The following is a 24,189-nucleotide window of genomic DNA, read 5'->3' on the forward strand; positions in this document are numbered from 1 at the left end:
GAGTCTCCCAAATATTTTATACTTATATGTGTTTGCTCATTTTAGATCAGCTGTGCTTTTGTTTTATCATAGCTACTGATAAGTGCAATTGGCAAGAATAGTTTTGTGATAGCGTACATTATTATCTATTTCACTTTAAAATACGCGTATTTTCTTTTCATGCTTTTCTCGTTTAACTAATAGAAACTTTTATGGGATTAAATTTTCTCAACAGAAGTATGTCTAATTTATTTTTCATAATTATTTTAATTCTTCAGGTTAGATAGTAGAGACAGAAGGAACCAACATGAAACTATCATAAGAGGATACGTTTGTCTAACAGACCCACTACTTTTGTAAGGAACTTTTAATTCATGTTGCTCTTCTATTAATACAGGTTCAGTCAATAAATCCAGCAGCATATGTTCAGGTTCTTCTGAATCATTTCTACCTGGAATTTGCAAAGAATTAATTGGTTCAGCTTTGGATTTACTAGGACAGATTCATGAAGAAGAAAAGAGTATAGCAAATAGTCTCCTAACTAATTTGCTTACTATTTATACTGGAGTAACTGCCATTTCAAATGCCTATGAACAACAAGATGAAGAAAGTCAAGATAATTGTAAGCTTAATTCTTACTAACATAAACAAAATATTCTACACTGTTTATTCGGTCATGTCTTACACTTAAGTATAAATGTTCCTGCTTTCATTCGCAGACCTGAGATTCTGATTGATCTTCCTTTTTTTTTTGTAGTTTTCCTTCTTGATCGTGCTACTCAGTCCTGCAGCATCAGAATTACCTCTGCATTTGAACAACTTGTGGTTCTAACCGAACTTTGGCTTAATAGTTTCCAAAAGTGCACTGATTCCCTAAAAATTGATGATGAATTGAGACTGGGTGTAAAAAACCTGGGAGGTTATTTACAATTACTGTTGCAGGTAAATTATATTCACTATATTTTCATATAAATAATTGAAAGAAAAAATAATTAAAACTATATCTAGAGTTGTGTAATGTGTATATACACATATTATTGGCCATAGACTTTGTAACAACAATCTGGCACACAATGCATATAATCACAAGCTGACTTTGGTAAGAGATATGATAAACATGCTACAGCCAGTTTTAAATTAATCATCTTCTCTCTGAATTCTTTGCTGGATGAAGAAGTATACAGCACTTTCGACAAGTATGCTTGGTGGTTATTCTTTTCTTTTAAATGATTGTCTCTCTAGATATTTTGTAATTTGATAGACTTGTCATTGTCTGTTCAGTACCATTCTATATAAAGTTATTGATTATGGATTTTTTTAAACCCATTTATTATTCCTTCTATTCTGTTCTAACATGTATTTGCAGTTATGATTTTTAATCCTGCAGGGTAATTATAATTTTTCTGTATGTGGTTGCGAGGTTCGTTCCATTTTTATTTGAGACAATGACTGAGCCACTTATTAGTAATATTAAGGATATGATAATGGTAATGCTTCAGGATAGTTTAAACACTGTTTTCAATTGCACATATAAAACATTTACACTTTTATTGCAGAAGTTTACTAACTAAATTATTATTTTCATTTCTCAGGGTTGTTGTTCAGATATATCCTCAATGGTAACGGAAGCACACAACAAAATAATCCAAATAGTGAAACAAGCAGGAAAACATGTAGGACACTTGACAGCATTTATAGGATCTGACCTACACCTTTCTGAAGAGACCAAAGAAGGTGCAACTATCTCACAGGTAAAAAAACAAAATTTTGTTGGATACAACAGTTTTCAAGATTAATATCAGAACTTTTTATGGACTGTGACTACTCCACTGGATCAAAATAAAGGTATCTTTTGAATACTATAGAAAGTATATTCTTCACAGTAGTAGTGTGAAGGCAAGATTTAAAATAATTTAAATGTCTACACTCAGATTTTCATAGTTGCACATTTAATACACTAACAGTGTAACTTTGTCTCAAATGTAATATCTAATATAAAATTTGGTCTTACATAGCACCTTTGGAATGTGACAGAGCATTTCTCAAGTCAATGACTTAAACCCTGTTTATAATCCTAAATCATTTAAGTGTATAGATATAGTTAAAATGGAACAACCTCCCTAGTGTGGCTGAAATTATACTGATATAAGGCATCTTTATATTTGTGTAACTTATTGCCATATGGGACGAGGAATAAACTGTCCCAGTATAAGGCACCTTTATACTGATACAACCCTAGTGTGGATAATTATGACTATTGTGATAAAAATCTTACCTCTAACTAAAATAGATGTACTAATACAAAATGTGTGCATAGACCAGGCCTCGATGCAGTGATATAGCAGCTTTTATGTGTTCACACTGAGTCCTGGATATTAAAAATTGTTTTACCATGGGAAGGATAAAACAGGTCAATAGAGCTAAGTTTAAAAAAAAAAAAAAAAAAAAAAAGTATCAGGTTGAATCCTGTGCTGACAGCCTGTATGCAGAGTTTAGAATTAAAATAATTTGTGTGTGGTTTTTTTTGTGTTTGTTTTTTGCCACTTAATATGCTCATTGTAAAAGTCTGTTCAAAAAAGAATTCTCAGAAATCTGAATAAGAGCTGAAGATGCAGATTTCTCAAAGGGAAAGCATTATCAGAACCCTATTGACTACATTAGGTCTAATTTGGGCATAAGAGTTGGTCTGGCTCTGTTGGTCAATTTGCCTAATATAACAAAATGTTACAAATTCATTGATGCAAATGTCAGTTTTTTAAACCATTATTTGAATATTAAATATTTTGAATATTTTTAGGAAGATTTTATACTTGCTATTTATGATGGAGTAGGCTCAGGACTGAAGAGTCTCTTGGATTCTGTACAGAAAAAAACAAGAGAGATGCAGAAAGAACTTTTGAAACAGTATCCACAAAATGAGGTGAGAGAGAAAGTTTGTTGCTTGAGGGTCAGAGTTTTTAGTGATATTTGCTAATACTTTTTTGCTGTAGCACATATGGGTTGGAAACTTGTACCTTGATTTGTGAAATCCTGGAGTTCATACAATAATAGTATAGACCAGGGGTCTCAAACATGCGGCCCGCGGGCCGCCCAGAGGGAGGGGCAAAGGGGGCAATTTGCCCCGGGCTCCGCAGGGGCCCCCAAGAGAAAAGCGGAGGCTCCCGCCTCCGCCCCTCTCCTGGAGCCTCGGCGCATAGAGCGCCGAGTCTCCGTCCGAGCTCCTGAGCCCCGCCCCGATCCGAGCCGCGTGGGGAGGGGGCGGGGCTGGGAGCTCTGGGCTGAGCGCTGCGCTCGGCGTGGAGCTCACAGCCCCGCCCCCTCACCACGTGGCTCTGAGCGGGACGAAGCTCAGGCCTCGCCGGAGACGCGCTCGGGTAAGGGGGGGGGAAGCGGGAGCCGCCGGGGCCTGGGTGGGAAGCGGGACCGGCTGGGGCCGGGCCGTGGGGGAGGGGGGAAGGGAAGCGAGACCCGCTGGGCCGGGGGGGGGGGGAAGGGAAGCGAGACCCGCCGGGGCCGGGCCGGGAGGGGGGGAAGGGAAGCGAGACCCGCCGGGCCCGGGCCGGGGGGGGGGGGGGGAAGGGAAGCGAGACCCGCCGGGCCGGGGGGGGGGGGTGGGAAGCGGGACTGGCCGGGGCCGGGGTGGGAAGCGGGACCGGCCGGGGTGGGGAAAAAAGGGACCCCCCGCCGCCGAAGCGCAGCCCGGTCTTCGGCGGTGGGGGGCCCCTTCTGTTCCGGGACCCGCCGCCTAAGTGCCCCGCCGCCAAGCCACCAAACAGCTGTTGGTGGCGCTTAGCACTTTCCAGGAGGGAGGGGGGAGGAGCGGGGAGCCGCGCGCTTAGGGGAGGAGGTGGAGAAGAGACAGGGCAGGGGCGGGGCCTCATGGAAGGGGTGGATTGGGGGTGGGGCCAGGGGCAGCAAGGGGGCGTGTCAGTGATGCGGCCCTCGGGCCCATGCACTAGTCCTCATGCGGCCCTCGGGGTCATTTGAGTTTGAGACCCCTGGTATAGACTGTATATGCATCTGTATTTGTTACACCTTGCAGAGATTTTATCTGTATCTTTGTTACTATAATTCGACCCTTTAAAGATACAATATCAACTTAAAACCTTGTTTGGAAATGTTTTGCCTACTATTATTATGGACAAAACTTACAATTACTGTTAACTTGACACAGTGGAGGGGAATAAATATTGACATAATCCTTCAATCAGTCTCCACAGTTGGTCCCTTTTTGCTCAGATGGATTCCACTGAAGTATTCGGTGTATTTTCAGTGTTTACTCTGTACATTTGACAGTTATTTGTCTGGAGTCTTACTGTATCCTCTGAGTATCCACTCAGCTTCCCTAGTTAGTTGTGGGGGTCTTTCACACACCAAGAAGGGAGAGAGATACTTAGTGGAAGGAGAAGGGAAAATTATCACAAGACTTAAAAAATTGGCAGGGACACTCAAGGGCTGGTATGATACCTGAAACTATTTTTAACTTGTTTTTTGAAATTGACTACATTTCATAGTACTAATAGCAAGCACTTGCTGTTAGCGTTACAAAATCCTGTATCCAGGCATCTTTAGAAGGTTAAGATAATAGTATTTCCTATATTCTGCTGTTATAATTTTAGCTCCATTCAGCATGTTGTTTAAGCTTGTACCTAAAACTGAGTAAGTTTAGTATAGTCCAGGGGTCTCAAACATGCGGCCCGCGGGCCGCATGCGGCCCACGGAGCTCTTCCCTGCGGCCCGCGGAGCTCCCCAGGGCCGCCCAGAGGGGGGGGCAAAGGGGGCAATTTGCCCCGGGCTCCGCAGGGGCCCCCAAGAGAAAAGCGGAGGCTCCCGCCTCCGCCCCTCTCCTGGAGCCTCGCCGCATAGAGCGCCGAGTCTCCGTCCGAGCGCCTGAGCCCCGCCTCGATCCGAGCCGCGTGGGGAGGGGGCGGGGCTGGGAGCTCTGGGCTGAGCGCTGCACTCGGCGTGGAGCTCACAGCCCCGCCCCCTCACCACGCGGCTCTGAGCGGGATGAAGCTCAGGCCTCGCCGGAGACGCGCTCGGGTAAGGGGGGGGGGGAAGCGAGACCCGCCGGGGCCGGGCCGGGGGGGGGGGAAGGGAAGCGAGACCCGCCGGGGCCGGGCCGGGGTGGGGGAGGGAAGCGGGACCGGCCGGGGCCGGGGTGGGAAGCGTGACCGGCCGGGGTGGGGAAAAAAGGGACCCCCCGCCGCCGAAGCGCAGCCCGGTCTTCGGCGGTGGGGGGCCCCTTCTGTTCCGGGACCCGCCGCCTAAGTGCCCCGCCGCCAAGCCACCAAACAGCTGTTGGTGGCGCTTAGCACTTTCCAGGAGGGAGGGGGGAGGAGCGGGGAGCCGCGCGCTTAGGGGAGGAGGTGGAGAAGAGACAGGGCAGGGGCGGGGCCTCATGGAAGGGGTGGATTGGGGGTGGGGCCAGGGGCAGCAAGGGGGCGTGTCAGTGATGCGGCCCTCGGGCCAATGCACTAGTCCTCATGCGGCCCTCGGGGTCATTTGAGTTTGAGACCCCTGGTATAGTCCCAGACTACTCACATGTTTAAAGTTAGGCATGCACTTAAGCACTATGCTGAATTGGGGCCTCTAAAAGGATAGTGGCTTATTCCAAGCAAGCATCTAACAGCATGAATGCCAGAAATGTTGTTCATTTTCATGGTAGCAACTGGAATCAGGAATAACCTTCAAAAGTTTTCTGGGTTGCTAAACAGCATTGGTATTTCCATTGTAGCAGCTACTTTATTCAGTTATAGGATAAATACAGCAAATATATTTATGACATTTTAATGAGTTGACCCTGCCACCTCCCCAGAAACACTATAATGTGAAAAGAAGTGACACCAGTGTTCTGTTTAACTTTACATAAGACCTCTGAATTTAATTATTCTCTATAATATGAGGGAGTTTTCATATTCACTTAGAGCAATAAAGGTAGTGTGTTTTTTTTTCTGGTGGCAACTGATATTTTAATTATACATTAGGCAATAAAAGTTCTGCATGAAAGCATATGTTAACAGTATTCACACAATTTTTTCAGAGCAATGTTGTTAAATTGGGGTTTGTATTTTTTTTTAAATGCAGGCTTTTTGGTTAAAATTTGTAGCAGAAAATCATAGGCTTAAATTAAAATTGTCAGATACACAGTTGTCTGGGAAATGGTAGAAACAGTATTTTGTCACTTCAGTTAAAATAGTTCAAGCCCTTCTTGCATGCAGAGATTTTTTTTTTAAAGCAAATTGAAGAGAGCCCATCTAACAAGTTTCTTTAAAATAAGGTGCATGGTCTTGGTATTCCCCTATTATATATATTTGTTAGGTAAGTCTAATAAGGAGATTCATGTAGGGAGAGTTGCATAAAAAGGAAGATAGAAACAAAGACTGTATTCTGCAGCTAAATTTTTTCCATGAAATATGTACTCAGAAAAAAGTCTGAAAATTCAGGAATGCAAGTTACAGTAGTCCTGGGAAAGATGCCACTTACATAGTGGGTAATTCACGTTGACAGTGAGTCTGGCAGCCTTACAAGTAATGTTATAAAAGGATGAAAATTCTTTTAAAAAGTATTAGGTTGCACATAGTGTACATATCTCTTTTCACCTTAGAGTACACATGCATTCTTGTTCCACCTCTTTCCTTCTGTGAATAAAAACTTGTCTCTTGGACAGATAGTGTGCAAGGCAAATCCTAGTCTTCACTTGCGTTTGAAGCTCTCTTGTCTTCTATTTACTTTGTATGGGTCTTTCCAGAGTACAACAGAGCTTGAATAATCTACTTGCTAGTGGAAAGTAAGAGAAATTCCTTGGCAAGTGGGGAGCATCTAGAGCATACAATTCTGGAAAACTTAAGTTTCAATTTTAAACAAAATGAACTATTCCTTATGCTTGTGCAGTAAACCTTCCAAATGTGACCCAGAGCAGTGCCCAATGGCTTCTTGAGCCACAAGAGAAATCTCTTAGCTCTTATTAGTTCCACTGCTGCTATTCTTAACTCTCTGGGCAGCAGTGAAACTGGGCCAGTGTCTTTTCAGTTTCATTGTTGTTGCTTGAGAAATGTGAGAGGAATGGTAAAAGTAGCCATTGGAGCTATTCCCAGTGGAGGAGAAATCAAAAATGAAGACTAAGGTTGAGAAGTCAAGCAACCCACCCTCATTCACCTAGGACTAATTCCCAACATCTCATCCGCAACATTCTCTCCCTTCTTTCTTCTCCCATCCCCTTATTCTTTCCTCTTTTTCCTCTTTTTCACTACTTTCCTGTAACCAATCCCTTTGTCTTCATGTGCCCTACATTCTCTATCCTGCCCTTCTCCTCAAAATTTCACTCATCCATAATCCTCTTCCTACCTTTGCATCCTCTTTCTGAGTGCATGTGGAACACTCAAGGCACAAGAGGGAATGAAGTGGGGGCCAAGCCTCTGTTATGTCATAGGGCAGGGATGGGTAAACTATGGCCCGGGGGCCACATCCGGCCCTTCCGATGTTTTAATCTGGCCCTTGATTTCCCGCCGGGGAGCAGGGTCTGGGGCTTGCCCCGCTCCAGCTGGGCTGCAGGCTAGGGGGCTTGCCCCTCCTCCGCCTCTTACATATAGGGGCAGCCAGGGGGTTCTGCATGCTGCCCCGGCCCCAAGCGCCACCCCCACAGCTCCCATTGGCTAGGAAATGCGGCCAATGGGCGCTGCAGGGGCAGTGCCTGAGGACCAGGCAGCATGCAGAGGCGCCTGGCTGTGACACCTACGAGCCGGAGGGGGACATGCCGCTGCTTCCAGGAGCTGCTTGAGGTAAGCGCCACCTGGAGCCCGACCCTCTTTTGCCCCAACCTTCTGTCCCAGCCCTGATTGCCCTCCTGCCCTCCGAACCCCATGGTCCCACCCCAGAGCACCCTCCTGCACCCCCAACCCCTCATCCCCAGCCCCACCCCAGAGCTTGCACCCCCAGCCGGGGCCCTCCCCTCCCCCACTCTAACCCTATGCCCCAGCCCAGAGCTCCCTCCTGCACCCTGAACTCCCCATTTCTGGCCCCACCCTAGAGCCTTCACCTCAGGGGGAGCCCTCACCCCCTCCCACACCCCAGCCCCCAATTTCGTGAGCATTCGTGGCCCAACATACAATTTCCATACCCAGATGTGGCCCTTGGGCCAAAAAGTTTGCCCACCCCTGCCATAGGGAGTTAATGGCCAGGGCTGCAATAACTACTATACAGCAGACCACAGCTGGAGCTAGGGATGCCTTTTGAAAACTTCTGTGGTAGCCTTCGTTGAGGGAGCATGGCTATATCGATAAGGAATTGGAGAGTGAAATTGTTTAACCCATGGCATAACTGGGTCTTGAAAACAAACCTTTTGCACAAAATATTCAAATACTTACAATAATTGAATCTATTTTTACACTAATTGGTGCATTTGTGCAGGTGTCTTCCCTCACAACAAGCCATGCTCCCAAAGAGGAGGATTCACTCTGGCTGCCTTTCCCTCTCCACAATCCAGTGTTACACTGGACCTCCCACAACTGGCACTGTTCCCAGGGAACTCAAATCTCCCTATTCACAGCAAATTAAATTTTTATTTTTAGTTTTTTGCCCAGGGTGGGGATTGAACAGCCAACCTGCTAAATGCTATTGTCTTTGCTTGTAGCAGAGACCTATGGACCCATAAGGGTTTTAGTTTCACTGGAGGGCAGCGCATATAACATGAAGCATCAGAGAGAAGCCAAATGGCACTGCCAAAATCCTACCACTGAGTTATGATGATGGTGATAGAATTGAAGTGGTCACTTTATTATGAAATGGTTGAGAATAATGATAGAAAATTCACTTTTCGACTATTGCTTGTGTTGTAATTCTCTTTTGAACACTTTCCTCCATAATCATATGTACTCATTGTCCTGTCTCTGGGATATAGGTTTACACATTTTTCTTTCTTAATGCTTTGAATAATGCATGCAAAATAATAATTAAATTTCCCTTTTTATAGGTTCAAAATCAAATAAAGAATAATGCAGTGGCTTTCGCCAGATCCCTTGAAAATACAATATCTGACTGCAAAAAGGTAAGGGAACCCATTCACAAAATTACATTGTTTAAATGTTAACTTCAAAGGGTTTCTTGTTTAAAAGTTTAACAAGAAAGGAATAAAAATTACTACTTGTATGCATTGTGGACAAGTTAATCTTGCTGTAAGAACTTTACATTTTGCATTTCTTTACTTAATTCTTAACTATCTTATAGTTGTATAAATATAATTCTTGTGTTTATTAGAACAGAATTTGGTTCATTCTTCTGCTTTACAATTTTTAAAGTAACCCTCTATGCAACTTGAATTCTGTGTGTGTGTGTGTCAGAGTGGTGAGGAACAAGATATAATTTTTTCGGGCTTTTTAAAAGCTTTGACAAAGGCCCTAAGGAGAAGCTAGTAAGGGAAGTAGGTGTGTGTGTGGTCAGAAATAAAATAGTATTATGGCTTAGAAGCTGGTTCAATGACAAAAGAAAACTAGGAATAAATTGTCACTTTTCAAAATGGCAAAATTAAGTGAGGTGACCTAAGGTTCTTGGGTTGCCTGTTAATAATCTGATTAAAATGGATGATGTAGAGGGGGCGGATTTTGTTGTTGGCAGAATTTTTGAGGCTATTTCCGACTAGAAATGAGCGATCATATCCAGAGGGACTTAGTTTTAGACTTTTGAGTATTGTGTTGTGGATTGAAATTCAATGTTGACAAATGAAAGATAATATACATTAGATGGAATAACTTGAATTGCTCATAGATGCTTTTGAGTTCTAAATTGACTGTAATGACTCAAGGAAAACACCTGAGGAGACTTTCGAAGGGCAGATAGGCACCTAACTACTATATGTGCCTTTGAAAATCACCACCTCCCCACTATTGCACTCTGGACAGCCCAATGAATGCATCTCCTTGTTCTGGTCGTCTCATCTCTGAAATCATACAGCAGAAATACAAGTGATTCAGAGACCGACAAAACACTGTCAATTAAAAATTAAAGATGATATTCATTTTATTTTCTATTTGGTCTATCTGAAATCATTGATTTACATACAGTTTAACTTGTCAAACACTTTTATTTATTTCAAAGTGTTGTGTTAGATACTAGTAGTACATTCACTGTAGGCAATAGCTTACAACCTGGACTATTAACACCGTGATTTACTTTGAATCAAGAATGGAATATTGACCAAGTTATCGGCGTTATCTATTCCTTGAATGTCAAATAATGTTCTAGGATCTTACAGCTCCAGCTGGTGATTTTAAGACTGGCAGAAATTGCAACTCTTGCCAAAATTGTATTTTGAAACTTCAACAACCCAACATCCCCATAATACATTGCAACAGTGAAGTGGTGCCTATGAAAGCCGGTGTGAGATTTGAACCCATGACCACATTTGCTATCAGAATGTTAACCACTAAGCATTACAGATGTATCTTATAGCTTTCAAATAAATTGCTCTTTATTAATACAGAGAGAAATGGGAACTCAATTAACAAAAGAAAAATCTGCCCACCAGGAACTAAAGAAGGCAACTAATCTTGCTTCTGAATACTTGGAATTAGAGCAGTGCATAGATAAAGTCTGTCAGATCATTACTACTTCATTACAAGGTATGTGTCTGAGCTACTGTGTGTGTTGTACCAGAAAATTGTACACTAAAGGAGACCTGTGAAGTGAGAGGTTTGTGCTCTTTTTTGCTTCTCTGTTTGGTGTATGTTGGAGGACACAGAGTGGTGGTTATTTTTAATCTGCTTGGTTTTTTTAGGTGGTTCTTTGAGTAGATGTAGACGTGTATTCCACTTAGGTATGTGTGTGCCCAATGCACCAGAGCTGGAGAAATTTGCCTAGCAGCATCCATAGAGGGTTGGCGTTTGCGCCTCGTGGCCATAGCCCCTCCCCTGGCTACATGAGGCAGTGCTGCCCCGACCATCCCACTGTTCTTTCTTTCTGCCTCTACCTGGAGTCATAACTCTGTGTGATCTTAACTTCACAACCTCTCAACTAGTTTCGTTTTCCCCCTTGTATATAGTTAGTAGTACCATTAGTGTTAGAGTAGTGTTCGTTGTAGTAGTTTGTTTCCCTCGGCGTTTTCCTCGCTGGGGTTTAAACGCTGTCCTTCGTGTGGGAGGTGATCTGCACCTGTGATTCTTCCTCTGCCTTGGCATTGCATGACCTGCAGATCGTTTAAGAAATGGACTCAAGTGGCTCTCGACCTTCGCCTGAAGCAGCACATGCTCAAACAGGCCAGGTGGCCTGCTTCAGTATCGAGGTCTTCATTGGGTTGGAGATCACCTTCAGGTTCCAAGAGTGCTGCTGCTTCACATTCCAAGGCAGGCTCTTCTTCAGAGACACAGATGAGCCATTCCCTGTCGACTGCGCTGAGGAAAAGTTTGCATAAGACCAATCGAAACCACTCCAGGTCTCCGGGTGACTCTTCTGCTTCCCCCAGGAAAAGTGTGGACCAACATGGAGTTGGTGCTGGTGCATGGGATGGAGCAGATACCTCTAATCCTTCTCTGGTACCAAACAGAAAGGTTGGAAGCCATGTACTGTTGACTCCGGTTCTGGACTCCAGCCATCCATTGAGTACAGTACCAAAGAGGCAGATGCTAGTACTGACTGTTTCCATGTCAGCAGCGTACCAGGCAGTTACAGACTTCCTCCGCCTTTTGGTTCCGATCTCTCCTTTGGTCCAGGACTTTGCCAGAACTGTCATCTATAGCTCTGTTGATTGAATGGGCCGCTGAACCCTCTGGTCTGTCTGCACTGCACCCCAATGTTCACCCTTCACAGGTTATATAAGCAGGGCTGGTACTGGATTCAGTACTGGGGACGTCACTACCAGGAATGCACTGCTGCATTCAGCACTGCTAATGCTTCTGTGGTGCCTTTCACCACCCTCAACATCAGTACCATCAGACAGTACTGCTGCTTGCTTCCAGCACTAGCATGCGTAGTATTGATGGCACCACTTCTGTTGGCACTGCCACTTCCTGCCTCATTCTGGGCAATGAACAAATCAGACCAGATACTTGCACCTCTGGTCTCGCTCCACCTTGATCTCAAGGCTCCTCAGCATCTGAGTGGGGATCGTTATCCTCCTGCTCTCCATCACCTGACCAGAATTGGGGGTTGTTGATAGACTGTTAGGGGTACCAAGATTGGCGCACGTCCCATGGTTGGGACGGAGGCATATGGCCCAGCATCTACTGGTCACCAATGCCTTATCCATGTCAGTGGCCTCCATGGAATCTGTGGGATGCCCCTCAGTTGCGGAGGTCCTGCTCTTTGCCTTGCTTAAAGGTGAGATCGCGGGCCAGGTCTGTGGTGGTGACCGTTGATCTGCCACAGGCCCAGGCACTGGCAGTCCTTCTCCCTGTGGACCCTCCAGAGTTGTCCCATCCAGGGCCTCATCTTCATCTACTGACAATGCTGTGCTGCCCAGCTCATCCTTCCCTTCAGTACGCTGTGGTCCTTGGGGATGGCCATGCCAGTGTTGTAGGGGTGGCCACGCCAGTGTTAACAGCAGTATCGTCCATAGCGTACATTTGGCCAGGCTTTCCCTCCTTTGAGGCACCAGCACTACCCCAAAAAGAGGGACAGATCCCACAGGAGAAAGCAGTCAGGCTTGGGGTTCAGCCAGTCCACATGCCCTCCTTCCAGTGCTCTCCAAGTACCCATTTTGTCGTCTTGGTGCAGAGCTATGTTCCTGTTGTTGCCCCTCCCTCCTCATACAGGCTGGCCTGCTATCACAATGCTTGGGGCTTGACAGAGCCGGCTCTAGTTGTTTTGCTGCCCCAAGCGCAAAAAAACCCCAAACCTCCCAGAGTGGAATTGGAATTGTGTTGTTCAAGCACATGCTGGGTTTGCTGGTGCCTAGAGCCGGTCCTGGGGCTTGATCACCACTGACAGCTGAGTCCTAAGCACACTCAGATCAGGTTATGCTATCGTCCTGGCCCCCGGGAGAGCACCCACCGAAATGCAGCCGCATTTCGGCGGGGACGCCTCTCGATGACAACGCTTGTCACCAACAAGTGATGTCATCGAGAGGCGTCGCCGCCAAAATTCGGCAGCATTTTGGCGGGTGCTCCGCCGCCGCAGTGGTCCTTCGTCTGGTGCCCGCTATCCAGTTCCTCTCCACACTTCCACCCCACCCACCCTCCCTGTCCGTCTTCAGGGTCCCCCTCACAGGATAGTGCTCCTTGAGCAGGTCTGCTCTCTACTGGCTTTGGAAGTGGTGGAAGAGGTTCAGCCGGAACACCAGCGTCACGTTCTACTCCTGGTACTTTCTGGTACCCAAATTCAAGGGAGGGGTAAGACCCAACCTTGACCTTTATGGCCTCAACAAATATATCAGGTATACGAAGTTCTGAATGTCACTCTTATTGACTATTCTCCCTGTGTAGTCTCAGAATGACTGGTGTACTGCTCTGGACCTTCAGGATGCCTACTTTGATGTGGCAGTTTTGCCAATCACAGAAAGTTCCTTCAATTTATCATGGTAAAAGGCCACTGTCACTACACAGTGCTTTCATCTGACCTCTCTTCTGTACACCAGGTTTTTACCTAGAGCATGGTCACTGTTACAGCATATCTCAGGAAGAAGGGAATTCACATCTTCCCATATGTGGACAACTGGTTACTGGGGTGCAGATCCAGAGAGGAAGTTCTTGCTCATATCAGCACCACACTATGCTTGCTCGACTGTCTGGGTTTCATACTAAACACCTGGAAGTCAACCTTTGTTCTCACTCAGAAAACAAAGTTCATTGAGGCCCTGCTAGATTCTGCGATGTTGAAAGCATTTCTACTGACCGGCCGTTTTCAGACAGTTTGCTATCTTTGCCTCAGTCTGCAGTCTCAGCCTTCCATGATAGTTCAGATGTGTCTGAGGCTTTTGGGCCATGTTTCCACTTGCACACAGGTGGTCCAGTTTGCAAAGCTGTGCCTTCACTCCCCTTCAAATGTGGCTAAGAGTGATTTACTGTCCTAGTCGTCACCCTCTAGACAGACTGTTCAGTCTTCCTTTACGGTCCTAGACTCCTTGCAGTGGTGGATGTGTCCAGAGAATATTTGCCAAGGTGTTCCCTTTGTCCAGTCTTTGCCAACCAGATCGGTTGTTACTAACGCCTCCCTGATGAGTTGTGGGTGGTGCACCTGGGGGTCCCTGAAAGTTCAGGGACTATGCTCGGAGCAGGAGGCCTCACTTTGTATCAACTTGCTGGAGCTTCAGGCTATCTACAACTTATGTCACGCTTTGTGAGACTATATTAGAGACTTAGTGTGCATATTTACATCATGATGCTATTGTCTTTATTATGTGCTGCAAGCAACGGGGAGCACGATGCAGGTTGCTCTGCCTAGAGGCAATCAGGCTATGACTGTTCTGCATCAAGAAGAACATAGCTGTTCACTCGCTTGGGGTTCAGAATTATCTTGCAGACCATCTCAGCAGGTATTTTTTGCTGAGTCACAACTGGTCCCTGAAGACACGCCCTGGGTCATCCTCACAGCTTGGGATATTCCAATAATTGACCTGCTCGCTACAAGGGACAATAGGAAACATCGTCTGTTCTGCTCTCTAGAGGGCATCAGTCCAAGCTCCCTGCCAATGCTTTCCATCTCATCTGGCAATTGGCTCTCCTGTAGGCTTTTCTCCTGGTCGGGTCTGCTCAAGATCAGGCCAGGCTCATTCTCAATGCCCCGGCATGCTGAGACCAGTGCTGGTGGTTCTTAGAGTGTCTACTCATGTCGATTCCAATTAGGTGTGTGCGTGCCACGTGCACAGAAGTGGAAGGGTTTTTCCCCTAGCAGTACCCGTTGGGTCAGTTCAGGCACCCCCTGGAGTCACACCTCCATGGCGCCACATATAGGGTCCTGTCAACTGGCCGCCACTTCGGTTCCTTCTTACCTCCTGTGAGGGTTATCCGGAACACTTGTTTTCTCTTGGTTTGGCAAGCCTTCTCCCTAGTGGTCCTCAGTTGTTCTCTGTAAATAGTTAAATTAGTTAGTAGTTTTAGTTAGTTTAGTCATAGTATAACACTGGTTCTCCACTTGCGAGGTACTCCCTTTTCTTCATGTGTCATTATATAATGCCTGCATCTGTAACTTTCACTCCATGCATCTGAAGAAGTGAGGTTTTTTTACCCACAAAAGCTTATGCCCAAATAAATCTGTTAGTCTTTAAGGTGCCACCGGACTCCTTGTTGTTTTTGTGGATACAGACTAACACTGCTACCCCCTGATACTAGTCATAGTATAGTTAGAATTCCAGTAAGGAATTGTTCTGGGGGTTACCCCCCTTTTTTCCTACATCCCCCCACCACCAGTCCCTGGGGTTTAAACCCTGCGCAGCTTGTAACAAGCCTATCCCCAGGAGTAACCCTCACACTTACTGCTTGAAGTGTCTGGGGGAATCGCATCAGAAGGACCATTTGCAAGATCTGTAGGGGATTCTGCCCCAGGACTCAAAAAGAAAAACACTAATGGTTATAAATCCTCCTGATGGAGGCCGCCCTCCATCCTCACTCAGAGCAGAGTTTGGTTGAACCTCAACATTGATGCGCAGTTCCCCGGCATCAACATGGGAGACTTCGGCGCCAAGAAAGGACTCTGATAGAGATGCTCGGCCCCAACACCATGGCACTACTTCCTGTCCCCAGTGCTTCGCAAGAAGATGGAGGACGGGGCATTCACCCATGCCGAGACTGGGACAGAGACTCAAACGCAGGGAGACCTGCGTTGGGCTGCACAAGTGCAGCACCACCTAGCCCAGCATCGACTGCTGTCCCAATACGGGGTCAGTCGAATTCAGCTCCGCAGGACTCCCCTCCTGGGAGAGTCGCAGAGAGGCTTTGGAGCTGCCCTCCATGCCGGAGACCTTCGAGGCAGCGAGAGAGCTCGTTGCCTTCACGGCACCACCTTCCACACCCAGGCGAGACCGAGCTCAAAAGCAACGGCACCCCTGAAACCCTCGGTGCCATCCCAAGGCAAACCATGTCGGTCACCATCACCTCAGCACTGATCCCCTGGTACCTTCTGGCAGCAGACTGGCAGTGGAGCTGTACCAGTCCCCAATGTCCTGGCACTGCTCCCTGGTGGCACTGCTTCCCTGTGGTCCTCTCAGAGCGAGACCTCCTAATCGGAGGTGGAGTCCTTTGTGTCCAGGTGGAGCCAGCACAAATCAGAGCACAGATGCTCGAGGTTGGACACGGAGAGACAGCAATTTCCCCCGATGCCATGGCTCACTCAATGGCAGGCCTCAGCCCAATGGCCGTTTTGGACCTCCTGGCCAGTCTATCAAAGCCAAGGGTCCTATTCCAGGAGTTTGGTGTCGGTGGCTTCGGAAACCCACACATCTTCTCCACCTCCCTCAGTGCAGGACTAGGCACTCCATGGCGCACTGGAAGACCTGGCACCGCACGATCCCCTTGGCGCTGTAGGCCAGGAGAAAGAGCTGGTCCCAGTTAGAGCCTTGTCATCGCTAGACAAAGCAGTGGCTGGAACCTCCATGGCTCCTGTACTCAAGGACGGTAGGGTCCATCAACAGCTCCTGAAGAGAGTGACCCAGAACCTGAGGCTCCAGGTGGAGGAGGGGCTCTGAGTCCTCAGACCACATGGTAGACATTGTTACAGCATATCTGTAACAGGGCCCCCTGGGAACCCTCCCGAGTTGCCTTGCCGCTCATAAGACCATACAGGATACCACCAAAATGTTGTGGCAGACCCCCACTTCCCTGCCCCCAACCGTGAAAAGGACAGAGAGAAAGTACTTTGTACCCTCTAAAGAGTTTGAACATTTTTATTCACACCCGCCACTGGACTCCTTAGTGGTGGCAGCAGCAGTGAACAAATGCTAATGTCATGGGCACCAAAGACCCTCACCTAAAGCCTGAGACATGAAGAAACTGGATTTCTTTGGGAGGAAAGTCTATTCTACTGGGAGGCCTTAGCTTCAGATTTCAAACCACTAGGCGATCCTCAGCAGATATAGCTTCAATTCCTGCCGGACTATGTCAGAGTTCACAGAGCTTCTGGGCATTCCGTGCAAAGGAACTGAGGGAGGGTCGGGGCAGTGCTGCTTCATGTAGCCAGGGGAGGGGCTATGGCCATGAGGCATAAGTGCTTTATGGTTGCTGCTAGGCAAACTCCAGCTCCGGTGAGCTGGGAGTGCACACACTTAAGTGGAATACATGTCTGAATCACATCTCAAAGAACCACAGTTACAGTAAGTAACCATTTCCTGTGGCTATCAGTATCTTCCTTGTTTCTCGTGTCTTCTGGAAGTGGTTTGGGGTCTTTCTTAGCCCTTACCTGAAGGAACAGTGTTGAATTTTTAATGCAATCTTCTCTTCCCACTGTTTGTTAGGCATTCAAGTTAAATAAGTTTTAACAATAACAATATTTTAAACAGTTTGATTAATATTACCCTACCCCACCCCCAGAACAGCATTTTTCTTTTAATAATAAGGATGTCATAAATGTACTAGTTCTCCAGTCACCGATATACTTTTTAGGAAAAGGGTAAACTAGAGTTGAATTTCTAAGATGAGTTGAAAAAACACTTTCAGGCATAAAGAAGCAAGTCACCTTTAACAGAATATAAAATATTTTTTCCATCACTTCAACATTAATAAGAAAGAGAATTTACAAGTTTTAAGTCATTTACAACCTCTGACATAGTTAATTACTGTGTTTCCACATTCCTGGTTTCAAATTACCTGATTATTTTAGGGTACGTCTACACTACGGGATTATTCCGAATTTACATAAACCGGTTTAGCAAAACAGATTGTATAAAATCGAGTGTGCGCGGCCACACTAAACGCATTAAATCGGTGGTGTGCGTCCACGGTCCGAGGCTAGCGTCGATTTCTGGAGCATTGCACTGTGGGTAGCTATTCCGTAGCTATCCCATAGTTCCCGCAGCCTCCCCCACCCCTTGGAATTTCCGGGTTGAGATCCCAGTGCCTGATGGGGCAAAAATCATTGTTGCGGATGGTTCTGGGTAAATTTTGTCAGTCACTCCTTCCGCTGGGAAAGCAACGGCAGACAAGCATTTCGTGCCTTTTTTCCCTGGATTGCCCTGGCAGATGCCATAGCATGGCAATCATGGAGCCTGTTTTTCCTTTTGTGACTGTCACCGTATGTGTACTAGATGCCGCTCACAGAGGCGATTCAGCAGCGCTACACAGCAGCATGCTTTTGCTTTTGCATGACAGCAGAGATGGTTACCAGCCATATTGCACCATCTACCATACCATAAATTGGTAATAAGATAATCGTGGCTACCAGTCCTTTTGCACTGCACCATCTGTTGCTGTCATAAGTGCCCCTGGCTGCTCTTAGCCAGGGGCGCAAACGCCAAAATTGGGAATGACTCCCTGAGTCAATCCCTCCTTTTTGGTATCTAAAAATAGAATCAGTCCTGCCTAGAATATGGCCAAGTGTACTAGAGAACCACTGTATATCATAACCAGAGAGCACAGCTGCTCTGTGTCAGATCCTGCAGAAATTATGAGCTGTATGCTATTCACAGGGGGTGCTCCTGCAACAACCCCACCTGTTCATTCTGTTCTTCCCCCAGCCTTCCTGGGCTACCATAGCATTGTCCCCCCACTTGTGTGATGACACAGTGACTTGTTAGTGAGAAATGAGTGGAAGGCAGCCTCCAGCTGCTATGATAGTCCAGACAGGACATTAAGCAGTGTGTAGGAGAGGAGCCCAGCATCCCACTGCTAGTCCAGGGGCAACTGAATCTTTTCTTTACACATGAAGGGTGGGGACTGATGGAGCTCAGCCCCCTGTTGCTATGATGAAGACGGTTACCAGCCATATTGCACCATCTACCAGGAAAAAATTAGGGGCAGGCACCCTTGATCGACTTAACTGATGCTAGTTGGCATGGTTACCAGTCCTTTTGCACTGCCCCATGTGCCAATAGGCTGATGATGACGATGGGTATCAGTCTTATTGTACCATCAGCCACCCATGGTGGGGGGGGAGCAAGGATGTTGGTGTTGAGTGCTGCAGCATCGTGTCTATCTGCAGCATTCAGTAAAGATAGGGTGACATGTAAAAGAGTCAAGAGAGGATTGTTTTCCTTTTCACTTCTGGGGGTGGGTGGGGGGGTGCGTAAATTGCCGAGCTATGCCCTGACCCACCGCGGACACTGTGTTTGACCCTAGAAGCATTTGGAGCTCAGCCAAGAATGCAAATACTTTTCGGAGACTGCAAGAACTGTGGGATAGCTTGAGTCCTCCAGGCCATGAGCGTCCATTTGATTCTTTGGCTTTCCGTTACGCTTGTCACGCAGCAGTGAGCTGAGTCCCTGCTATGGCGTCTGTCTGGAGATTTTTTAAAAATGATTTTGAATTTTGTCTTCTGTAACGGAGCGCTGATAGAACAGATTTGCCTGCCCTTACAGCAATCACATCCGCATGGTCCATGCTGGAGCTCTTTCTTTATTTTGATTTTTAACTGCCTCGCCACACGTGCTGATCGGAGCTCCATGCTGGGCAAACAGGAAATATTCAAAAGTTCGCGGGGCTTTTCCTGTCTACCTGGCCACTGCATCCGAGTTCAGATTGCTGTCCAGAGCGGTCAGTGGTGCACTGTGGGATACCGCCCGGAGGCCAATACCGTCGATCTGCGGCCACACTAACCCCAATCCGATATGGTAATACCGATACTAGCGCTACTCCTCTCGTTAGGGAGGAGTACAGAAACCGGTTTAAAGAGCCCTTTATATTGATATAAAGGGCCTCTTAGTGTGGACGGGTGTGGCGTTAAATCGGTTTAACGCTCCTAAAACCGGTTTAAATGTGTAGTGTAGACCAGGCCCTAAGGTAACTTTCCTTTGCATCCAGCCTTCCTTATGTTTAATTTTCTGTTATATAAGTTACAGGGACCAGGCACAAATAAGCAAATTAAAACCATTGTTCCCATGATACTCTAGGTTGATCTGGTAGACTATATCAGCATTTCTTTGGTGGCTCTTGAAGAATTTAAAGATTCATATGAAAAAAAATTAGTTGAGGAAAGAACTTTCCAAATAGTGAACCAATAGGATGCTATACTACTGAGTCTACAGACTAAAACAATATCTTTATTCCATTCATATCAATTCATTGTTGATTCTGAAGCCTAATTAAAAAAAACTAAATGTCAAATTTTAACCATTTCACTGCTGATAATGTTATAGAAAACTCCAACTAGTTTCTTTTGGATAGTAGGTAATACCTTGTGATTGTGTCTGCCTGGGTCTATAGGCAAAGTCTTGTCTTTTTTTCCACCAACTGACTCCTCATGTTAACGTCATAGTCTCACAAGAGATTTACTAACATACTTTCAAAATACAGTATTGTTTCTAACGGAAATGAAAGCAAAGGTGTGCATGGAAGAAACATGCTGCTTAGCAAAGTAGTAGAATTGGTTCTTTTTGCTTTTGTACTCCACAGGATCATACAGAAATACAACTCAACTCAGAAGCTATACAGAAAAGATTTGCATCTTAGCTGGGCATTTTAATAATTACTGCACTTCATTTAGCTTGCCTTCTGCTTCAGCAAACAGTCCTACTTGCGGAACAACCACGTCTTTTATGGTCACTTCTGAATTGGATTCTCTAGCCAAGTCACTCATTATAAGTTTTGAACTTGAACAAGGACATAATTCATTGGCCTCTCAGACCATTTGTATGCAAAAGACCAAGACTGAAGAAAAACAGCTTGAAACTGGTGAATCTACTTGGAAACAGAAAGGAGTTCCAAAACGCGAATATAAACTTCAGCCACCAGCTACAAGTTCAGGGAAACTTTCACCCAGTGGGATACAGTGGGTATAAAATTAAGGCATTAAATATAGTAGACTCCTGAATGTAGGAAAAAAACATTATGGGCTATCTTTTTTTTTTAATGAAAGAGAGACAAGGAGGGCATCTGTCTCTTTTATTTTTAGAAGGAAAAATAATATATCGTAGAAGGTTGAAATGTGTTCGTAATTTTATCATGAGCATGAACAGTGTTGTGTGAAAGTAGAGGACTTGAGGTACAAGAAGATATGTTGCACTGAATTGCACAGGAACAAATGTAAACCCAGAAGACTTTACATTAGACTTACACTTAAGAAAATTACAAACAAGTGTAAGTATTTTTATTCAAACCTATATCTAACTGTAGTAAATTATAGAGCAGCATACAAGAAGTAACCAGACAGTGGGTAAAAATCTAGTACAAGAATAATATGTAAATACAAAAAACTGAGAAAAGCGAGGAAATTCAGTGTTAAAAATGGGCACTTTATCCTCCATTCATAATGTAGCCTCACTTTAATGCATGATAATTTATTAAGGGTGCAGTGTCATCCTTACCACTATGTTTCCTGGCTTTTTTATTTTTGGTTTGTCAGCTTTAATATTTTTGAGAGAGGTTTTTGGTATCTGTTTTCTTAGGAAAGATTTGAAAGGCTACAAAAATTATTGGGTAAACACACATTTAAGGGGATAATTTGTATAGGATATGGGGGGGGTTACAGAGCTAAGATAACATTAATGCAGATTGACTATAACGATTCATGTTGCAAATTATATAGCAAAAACAATTTTCCTTGATTTTAAATAATTGTTAGTGCTATGCATAGAAGTTTAGAGGCATAACACTTTTAAAATATACAAATAAATCACCATGTGAGGCACTTGAGAATTATGTTGACATGCAGCCTACATTTAATATGTTCATACTGAAATTTTAAGGCCAGGTGGAGCTTAGCTCTTTGCAGGTGCACAAAGGAGAGGGAAGGATACAAGGCATCTTTCCCAGAACCTCATGCTCCTGCGTAAGTACAGGGTAGAATCTGAGACCTCAGGGAAAGCAAGGACTCTGGGTGAAATCCTGGTTCCATTGACTTCAGTGGGGCCAGGGTCTTTCCCTCTCAGTCCAGTGCTGGCAGTGGGCTTACCAAAGTGGGTGAGGACATAGCCATCTTCTCCTCTACACCAGTCACTAGACTAGCCCACTTGCATCCCAAGTGATACTGGCTGCTTCTGGGAGCTTTGGCTAGCCACAGTCTGGCCCCAGTTGTACTAATGTTGAAAGATTTATAAGAATATTTTGGTGACTGGTTTACAGAACACTCATTATAGTGTTTACTTCCGTGTTCCTTTGTGAAATACACTCAGCTGTGATTCTTTTCAAGGATAAAAACAGATACCTTTGAGACTTTCATTTTCTCTGTGTTCCTGTATAATAGCTAGAGTAATAGAAGCAAACATGTGGACCAAATCTAGGCTACAATGTGTCAAATTGGTAAGCAACTTTTCCCCTTTCCACATCCCTTTCTAGTTGGCTGTAGTTTAAAAAGGCTACAGTACTTCTAGGTAGAGCTAATGATTGCTGTGAAAATCAAGTCTAATGGGGCATTTGAGAAGTGTTCGTTCTTGAACACTGAGAACTGAGAGATCATAACACATGTTCTGTTAAGAGCACCTGATTTGCTCAGTGATGTTGTCCATCCTAGTAATGAGTGACATTTAGTGCCTATTATCAAACCTTTCAACCAAGTATTCAGGGATAGCATGTTTCTTGATAGTTCTCCTCCCCCCCCCCCCCCTTTTTGGAATGTAAAACTTCCTCTCAAAGATAAAGTTCCCTTTCTTGATTAAATTCAGTCACCAGATCAATGCCATTTTTGTTTTGTTCCTTTTTTAGCATTTCACTTGGTCTTGTTAGTCAATGCTTTATTTGGTTATAGTGTGATGGAGCAGAAATGGTGTTATCCAACTTCAGATAGAGCAGGTGAAATCCTGGCCCCATTAAAGTCAGTGGCAAAATTCCAATTAACTTAAGTGAGGCTAGGATTTCACACAGCAAGTAGTAAAGTCTGAGTACACCAGAAATGATCCCCATTGAAGTGATATAAGTGAACAAAAGGAGACAATAACAATATAAAATTTTTCTCCTGTGACTTTAGTAATTGGATGTTAAGAATTATTATAGGATGAGGTTTTTGTATTTGGGAAGCTGTAGTTATCTAATAAGCAAGTAAATATACAATATGCCAAAGACTATTTATTCTAGTAAAAGGAAAAAATACACTCCTTTTGCAGTCATTTCTTGAAGTCCTCTTGAATGCAGTAAAAGATCTGCAAAATGTGATTTGTACTGTATAGTACAGCAACTAGAACACTAAGTGACCTGAAAAATTGGCTGCAAGTGAATAGAAAATCAATCACCTGCTTTGTCAAATATACATTTGTTTTCCACATTAAATATTGTCCAAATATTTTGTGAACAGTAATTCAGTGATTTTGGCCAATACTGTATAAACTATATTTCTCTGATCTTTGCTATTGGGAAAATAAAAGCTTTGCTTCAGTTTGTAATGCACATCCAGTACTCTCCTTAAAATTAATATAATTTAATATCTTTTCCAGGAATGTTTTGCAGTGCAGTTATGTTTTGTCAATGTGTTTTTCAGAAAGGTTGACAGAATATTTTTATTGCTAGTAGCATTTGTCATTGTATCACATAAAATGTGATATTGACTCAGTTAATCACTTTCCATTTTCATTGAGAAGAAATGTAAAAGTTTATTCATAGCTTGACATCATAATCTACTGTTAGGAACCTTTGTGTGGCTTTTAAAAATAATTAACAAGTGGGATCCAACATATGTTTACACGTTCTGGAAAAGTGCTATTTTGTATTTGACTGAACTTTAAAAAATGTAATTTGCTGTTCAGAATCATGTACTGTGTATATAACTGTAAACTATTGTAAAGAGTAGAATCAGACTGTGTAACTGAGATAATTGCCATAATTTAAGACACTTGTAAACATTCTATTAGTTTCCATTTTTATGGTTGCTTTGAGACCTACCTATGGTACACCTGCTGAGAACATAATAGTGTGTTACAAAAATCTGATAAAATATTTCACAGAAAGCTAAACAAATCAAATGTGTGGGGTGGTTTTTTTGGCAGGGAGGGGGTCTTTCACACTGAAACAAGTTTCTTTAGTTTTGTCTCTTTTAACACACGCTATTGTTACACAGATGCGGGTTGGGGAGACAGAGTTCAAAGTAATACTGTAAGTTAGTATATGATTTCAGATCTCAGTTCAATGTAACAATACACAAGCTTTTTGCTTCCTGAGCTGAGATTGGTGGCTTTACTGTAGTCTCAAGTTCACATGGCAAAACCTTCCT

The 24,189-nt window shown here is 44.6% G+C and overlaps 1 protein-coding gene across 1 annotated transcript in view; it reads left to right on the forward strand.

Moving 5' to 3' along the window:
• The window catches only part of KIF14 (kinesin family member 14), a 79,260-nt gene extending 55,339 nt beyond the window's left edge, over positions 1-23,921 (forward strand). Inside the window, exons 24-30 of the mRNA XM_045025988.1 lie at positions 377-601; positions 737-921; positions 1,572-1,730; positions 2,777-2,899; positions 8,951-9,025; positions 10,457-10,595; positions 20,445-23,921. Of these exons, the coding sequence (XP_044881923.1) occupies positions 377-601; positions 737-921; positions 1,572-1,730; positions 2,777-2,899; positions 8,951-9,025; positions 10,457-10,595; positions 20,445-20,830 (1,292 nt within the window). The 3' untranslated portion in view covers positions 20,831-23,921. The remainder of the gene's footprint in view (positions 1-376; positions 602-736; positions 922-1,571; positions 1,731-2,776; positions 2,900-8,950; positions 9,026-10,456; positions 10,596-20,444) is intronic.
• Positions 23,922-24,189: the final 268 nt, after the last annotated feature.

This window comes from Mauremys mutica, chromosome 8, assembly GCF_020497125.1.
Source record: "Mauremys mutica isolate MM-2020 ecotype Southern chromosome 8, ASM2049712v1, whole genome shotgun sequence".
In the NCBI taxonomy this organism is placed as follows: domain Eukaryota; kingdom Metazoa; phylum Chordata; order Testudines; family Geoemydidae; genus Mauremys; species Mauremys mutica.